The sequence below is a fragment of the Coffea arabica genome, chromosome 8e (assembly GCF_036785885.1).
Source record: "Coffea arabica cultivar ET-39 chromosome 8e, Coffea Arabica ET-39 HiFi, whole genome shotgun sequence".
NCBI lineage: Eukaryota > Viridiplantae > Streptophyta > Magnoliopsida > Gentianales > Rubiaceae > Coffea > Coffea arabica.
Window position 1 is genome coordinate 12379905 of NC_092324.1, and position 7685 is coordinate 12387589.

The window sequence follows — 7685 nt, forward strand, 5'->3', positions numbered from 1 at the left end:
TTGCACAAGTAAATATGCAATGGACGGATTCACATGTCTGGAAAGTCTTTAAGTAAACATGCAAAGGATCTGGAAAGTCTTTAAGTAAACATGCAAAGGACGGATTCACATGTGAACATGTCTGGAAATCTTTAAGTAAACATGCAAAGGACAGATTCACATGTGAATATGTCTGGAAAGTCTTTGGAGGATCAAAGACTTGTAAGTTCAGTCCCACATCCTTTTCTATTCACTGATCTGAAACGCGGTTTGTGATTGTTGATAAATGGTACTGAACCATATATCAAAATTCATAAGCTTTTGAAACTAGAACCAACTCTTCTTTCTTCCCTTCCTGTAGAAGGGAAGTCTTCTTTCTTAACATTCTTTAAGCTAAAGAAAAAGGCTGAAAATGGCACTAACAATTCTGTCTTCTGTGTTAAATCAGCTCTCAATTCTTCTGCTTGAAGAGGGACAACTTTTGGGCGGGCTTCGCCAAGAGGTTGAGCTCATCAGGGATGAGTTGGGGCAGATGAGAGCATTCCTGAGAGTGGCAGAAACAAAGGAAGAAGATGCTGATCCCAGGCTCCAAGAATGGATCAAGCAAGTACGAGAAGCCGCTTATGACATTGAAGATGTTCTTGATGAATTCGTAGCTCGCTTTGCTCGCCATCCAGCAACAGGCTTCCATGGCTCTGTTCAGAGAATTTTCAACTCCATAAAGACTTTGCGAGCTCGCCATAAGGTTGCTGAGCAAATACAAAGCATCAAGGCCAGAGTAAAGAATATTTCTGAAGGGCATCAGAGATACCAATTAGAATTTGGTGTTACTACCCAGGTATCTGGGTCTCCTGCTGCTGTTAACAACACAACATGGCGCCATAGCCGGGATGATGCAATTCTTGTGGAAGAAGCTGAATTGGTTGGCATTGACAAGCCCAAACAACAGCTAGTTTCTCAACTGCTCGAGGGAGATGAATCCCAACTCAAAGTCGTTTCTGTGGTTGGTATGGGAGGACTCGGTAAAACTACATTAGTTAAAAAAGTCCATGAAGATTTAGATGTTAGAAGGCATTTCCCAGTTCGTGCCTTCGTAACTGTCTCTCAAACATGCAACTTCCAGGAACTCCTAAAAGACTTGACTCGGCAGTTACACAATGAATTGAAGAAACCAGTTCCAGAATCGATTGAGGCAATGACTGCAATTCAGCTGAAACAATGTGTTAAAGATTTTCTTCAACAAGCTGGAAGGTATGCAATTGTGTTTGATGATGTATGGGATACGGAATTTTGGAATGCAATCAGAATTGCACTACCCAAGAATGGCTATGGCAATCGTGTCATGCTAACAACACGACAAGCCGATGTAGCCTTTGCATCTTGCACCCAATCTCAGGATTATGTCTTCAAAATGGTGCCCCTGTCTTTCGAGGATTCATGGACCCTATTTTGCAACAAGATCTTCAAAGGAAATGGTTGTCCTGCCCATCTAACAGATGTTGCAAAAGGTATACTGGGGAAATGTGAGGGATTGCCCCTTGCGATTCTTGCAATTAGCGGGCTATTGGCTTTGAAAGACTTGAATATAGCAGAGGAATGGAAGATGGTTCGATGCAGTCTTGGGGGAGAATTAGAAGGCTCTGGTATGCTGGACAAGGTTAGAAAGATACTCTCTCTCAGTTATAATGATCTACCTTGTCATCTCAAGACTTGTTTGTTATATTTAAGCATATACCCGGAGGAATTTGAAATAGGTTGTCATAGACTTGTTCAATTATGGACTGCTGAAAGATTTGTAGAAAAGAGAGAAGAAATGACTCTGGAAGATGTAGGCTACAATTGCCTCAAAGAACTTGTGAATAGGAGCCTAATTCAAGTGAGTGAAAGTTTCTATGAAGGAATCCCTTACAGTTGTCGAATCCATGATCTAGTGCGAGAAGTTATTCTTTCCAAGTCAAGGGAACAAAACACGGTGGCAATTACTACTGGACAATACACAAGGTGGCCATCTAGTAAGGTACGGCGTTTGGTAGTCCATAATAGTAACAACACCCAGCAGCACCAAGAAAGCCAGTATTATTGCTTTGACCACCTTCGATCCTTCATTGCAATTGAATCCATGAATCCACTAGTATCCAAAAATTTGTTACCTAAAGTTTTAAGGAGTGGTAGATTGTTAAAGGTTTTGGATTTAAGAGGTGAAAAGACATTGGAGGAAATTCCAATTGAGATTTTCCACTTGTATCGTCTCAGGTATCTGAACCTATACGGTACAGGAATTAAAGCAATCCCAAAATCCATAGGAAAACTTCGAAATTTGGAGTATTTGAATTTGAGTGATACTCAAGTTAGGGAGCTACCCATGGAAATCTTAAAGTTACAAAAGCTTCAGCATCTTAGAGTATTTAAACTAGTTGATCCTTTGGATCATAATTACGGATTTCGTGGATTTATGGCTCCTTCGAAATTGGGAGGGCTTTTTGCTCTACAATCATTGTTTGGCATAGATGCAAGTGAATCCATAATAGTTAAAGAGATAGGAAAATTGACTGAATTAAGAGAATTAGGGATTTCAAATCTGAGAAGAGAAGATGGAAAGGAGCTCTGTTCCTCCCTTGCCAACCTCACTAGTCTTCGAGAGTTAACCGTTTCTTCAATTAGAAAAGATGATGATGATTATGAAGTGATGAATCTAAATCATCATCATCAACAACATTCTAATTCTTCTTCAGTGTCTTTTTCGTTTCTTGTATCTCTTCGTATGCTGGTATTGTCTGGCCGCTTAGAAAAGATGCCATGGTGGATAGCTCATCTTCAAAGCTTGGTAAGAGTAGATTTGAATTGGAGCAGCTTAAGTGATGAGGAGGATCCACTTGAATCCCTCCACCATTTGCCAAATTTGGGTTCTGTTCAATTTTGTGGATCTTACCAAGGGGAAGGATTGTGTTTCAAGGCTGGAGGATTTCTAAGGCTGAAGACTTTGTATCTAAAGAAAATAGATAAGTTAAGATGGATGAAAATGGAGGAGGGTGCATTGCCCAGTCTTCAAGAAATCACTCTGGTAGAACTTCCATTAATGCAGGAGTTACCTTGGGGAATTGAACACTTGAGTCACCTTCAGAAGCTGCGTTTGTATCTGTTGAGTTCTCAACTGACGAGGAATCTAGTGGATCAAAATGAAGAAAGTGAAGATTATACAAGAATTGCACACATCCCTGAAATTGTCATCGGATTTTTGTCAAATGAGGGATGGAATGAGCACCGACTGTGGGGGAAAAATATGTAAATATTTCCTTAATAGTAGCCATGCAAGTTCTCTTCCCTTGTTTGCTGCACTCCCTGTTGACAGTGATTTCTCTTCTTTTGTTTTTTCATTTAATCTTATTACTTTCTTTGTATCTTATTGTACCTTAGAAGAATAAATGGGGGAGTTGGGATTATGAACAGTAACTTTGATCCCTTTGGACATCTTGAGTCCGTGTCATTGGATTTTGTATTGAAGAATACTGTTTGCTGTGTGTCAGAAGTTATATATTTTTTTTTTGTCAGCAATGATACATTTGTATAATCTACACTATCCTAATCTATGGGGGAGGGGGAGCCTGAAGAGGCTGTCGTAGGAACTAGTGCGTATACAGACCCAACTAGATCAAGGGAGTGCTATGGCACAACCCTTAGAATTTTGAACCCTCATCTACAACTCAAGGAGGGACTCCCTGGTGGCCACTGAGCCATTGGCCTAGTGGTTGTGTCTAGGGGTGTTTCGCGAATCGAACCGCTCACGAGCCGATCGCGAGCAACTCGAATACGAGCTCGAGTCGAGTTCAAAAACATTAAACTCGTTGGCTCGCGAGCTCAATTATATATATATATATATTTTTATTTTAATAGTAAAATTACATATATATCCCTAATATTTTATTATTTGTTAAAAAAATTATTATTTTATTCATTTTTAAAAATAAATAATTTTTTTATTTTTTAAAAATAAAATAATAATAATTATTTTTTTATTTTTTAAGCTCGAGCTCGAGCTTGATATTTTGAACTCGTCGAACTCGAGCTTCACAAAATTAACTCGAGCTTAGCTTGATTAGCCAAAACTCAACTCGAGTTCGGCTCGTTTGCACCCCCAGTTGTGTCAGAAGTTATACAATGTGGTTCACTTCTACATGGTATCACCATATTACCTCCTTTCGCCTATAGTACCTCGTCTATAGGTGGAGCTGGCGTTTTGTGTCTTTTTCCCTCGTCTGCTGTCTCCAAAGTCCAGACGGACACTCACCAACATACACTTCAACCTTCCCTCTCCTCTCCTCACATGAAGCCACCCTATCACCCCCTCATCGTCCTCCTTTGCCACGCATGTACTTTTTTTTTTTGAGTTATACAATTTGTTTCTATCTCCATAAAAGATGATTGGGAGATGGAAATTCTCTGTTTATCCATTACCTACTCGTCTTTTGTCTTGTGATGCAATGGATTTGCTAAGAAAAAACAGAAAGAGAGACAGAGAGAGATTTTTGCAACGAAAGTTGAAATCTTTTCGTCTGATATACTGGGATGTCTTGTTCACAATTTTTGGTACAGAACTTTATACATAAAATTAATGAATCCATCAAGTGGATGTTAGTAATGTGCACTAGTTCATGAAACTGAATTTATCATTTGTTGCTCCAATAGTGTTTGGTTAAATGCCATTTTCACGAATTCATAGAATTGGAGATCGTTTGAATTTCCTTGATTCTTGGTGTATAAAACATGCCTCTACATTAAATTGGAAAAGATTTCATTTCAACATGGAATTTGCAAGGGAGACAATTTAGTTCATTTTTTGGTCAAGCTTGTTCACAAGACTACACATAAACACAATACTATGGTGAAATAGTTTAAAGAACTAGCTGCTATACCTTTGCCGTCTACGTTAGTTTTGATAGAGTGCAAGAATAGCTGCTTTTTTATTTGATTAACATATGATCAAAATTAACTAATGATTTAATTCAAGTATGTGATCTGTTTAAATTCAAATATATAAACCATATGAAGAACTCTATCAGAGACATGTAGGTTGAAATGACTTCAAGATGCCTGGTATTGCAGAGCAAGAAATCAAATTTCTCAAACTAAAGTTAAAACTTTAATACATGTGAATTTGATGAAAATCTTTATTGCCATATGATACCCTGATCCTACTTTATTTCAGATAAGAAATGAAAATGTGAGCAGCTGAACCATTAGTTGTTTTCCTATCGTTTCAGAAAAAAAAAAAAAAAAAAAAGAACCATTAGTGGTTTAGATGTCCATATGAGGCATGGTGGAATTATAGTCAAATTTCCTCAAAGAAGACTTTTCAATGTGTTTTTTCTGGCTATTCGATCAAAAAAGAAACATGAGGAAAGTTGAGTTTAAAAACAATGGCATTTAGAAGCTTGAAGGAAAGAAAAATCTTCAATCGGCACTAATAAGAAAAGTAGAGGTTTAGATTCCCGAGTTCAGGATTGTTGTTAAAGTTACAACCAACAAAATTAGAATCTAAAGCACAGTGTCTATAGCAATCAAGCAAGCAGATGACAAGCTATGAATTAACAATTATGGCCTCAACCTCTCAAACTTTCAGCTCATCTGGCACGCTTTCATTTTTGGTATATCGACTAAGGCTACTTTTACAACTTCTGCAATGGGCCTCTTTTGGAGGTATTGGTGAAAGAAAAGCTCTGATAAAATGACTATAACTTTAGATATTGGTTTAACCATAAGCGCACATGATTGAGCTGCTGTCGAATTCCCAAATTTGATACACATTTTAATAATGACGACTGGAATAGTTCCTTTAAGTGGGCTCTTGAAGTTGCTAAATTAGTACTCCAGGACGGTTTGAACTGTTACTTACTCTTGGACAGTTCTTTACACATGCAGATATCACCGAAGGACGAGCTTGTGAATACTCTATTGCTAATTCCCCAAAATTCCTGCATAATAACTGGCTTCATTGTCTACTCTTTGGTGTTTTTGAATCAAGAATATGCATATATTAAATTGGAAATGCCTGTTTATATGTCAGTAGGGTGAGTATCTAATAACAATCCTAGCCCTACTGATCCTTTATGTCTTACTTAAATCAATCCTATCTTTAGAATTCATGTATATTTTTACTTATCATGATTTGTATATATAGATCACTGTATATGTATATTTTGTGAGATGATATCTTTAATTTTTGAGTGTACTTTTTAGGTGACCACCTGACTGTTGTCCATCTTTAAAATTTAGCATTTTGTTTGTGTTGTTTACTGCATTTTGTCTTTATCAAGATGGTTGCTTAATAACTGCATGTATATATACTAACTGCATCAACTTAATGCATTCAATCAGAATATTGCTGCTTTCAACTATTTTTGTGTTGTACTAGAATGAAAAGCATGGATCCAGATAGCTACCTTTGTTCTTTTGCTGATAGTTTTGCTCCAATCCCTTTGTTGAATATTCATATGTGATTGTTATAATCTTGCTCTATTTCACTCACTCATATCTTTTTTTAACTTCTCTTTTGTCATGAGTTAATTGCATCCAACTTTTTTGTACAGTACAGTATATATAAAATCAACAATAAATCTGGACTGCCCTCACTCATGATTATAACTAATATATCTTGTACTGCGTGATCTTGTTTATATAACTTTATCTTTTCTTTATTTGATTTAGCAAATGAGCAACAGGAGGCCGGTTGGAGGTGTATTATTTCTTGCATACAATTTTGATTAAGAATCTAAAATTACAACCTAACACTTTGATCAGAATTAATACGTAATGACAATGTGATAGGTTGCAATTTTATCATTTATTTTATTATTAATTTTCCCTATTACCTGACCTAATGTGGATTAATTGCTAGATTCTACTCACTTTTGATATTTTGCATTTATTTCAGGGAGTAGAACGAAAATATAATAACAGGTGCTAATTTGGCAAGAAAGGAATTCAGATGATAGAGTTTGTCCTAGGGGCATTTTTGGAACACAATAAAGACGTGAGCCCTTTGTAATTTGGGCTGAAGTCTTCCTTTCTCCTGTGGGCCGCCGCACATCTGAGGAGGGCAGAGGATAAAAACCAAACAAATAGCAGAGAAAGAGGACGGCTGGCTTCCTTAGCTTTTCGTCCTGTAGTATAGCTTTTCACCTTGACTTTTCCATGGCTGTTTTTGAGTAGTGGCTCCCTGCGGATGGCAGGGACCATTAGAATGAAACAATCACTTTTGTAGTTCAGCTTTTCTTTGATGATTCAAACGAATTGGGTCCACTAAATCGGAGACCATGGCTGCAGCTTTTGCGTCAGTTTTGTATGGGTTTTTCTCATCAACAATGAGCTAAACCCTTTTATCTAGTCAAAGAACAACGGAGGACTTGGTTCTACTAAATTTGTGAGATCGAATTAGTTTTTATTTATTTCCATTATTCACTGGTATTTGTCTATCTTCTGCTTTATGTTCATATGGTTGTTTTATTATTCGATTATCCAGGGCCCGGATTCTAGATTAATTCAATAACCTGAAGCCAATTAGGATAGTTAAATCCGTAATTGTTTAATTATTCTAAACTGGTGGCAACTGGCATGATTGGGTTTGTGTCAGGGAGATAGACAGGCTAACTTAAAGAGACCCTCGTAGCGTGTTGATTGGTTAGAATTAGGCTCTTCTAATTATTCATGCA

General features: G+C 37.2%; 1 protein-coding gene across 1 annotated transcript; it reads left to right on the forward strand.

Moving 5' to 3' along the window:
* The first annotated feature begins 391 nt into the window (after positions 1-391).
* Positions 392-3265, forward strand: LOC113704522 (disease resistance protein RPM1-like). The gene has a single exon (XM_027226421.1). It carries the CDS (start codon positions 392-394, stop codon positions 3263-3265), a length of 2874 nt encoding a protein of 957 aa, XP_027082222.1.
* Positions 3266-7685: the final 4420 nt, after the last annotated feature.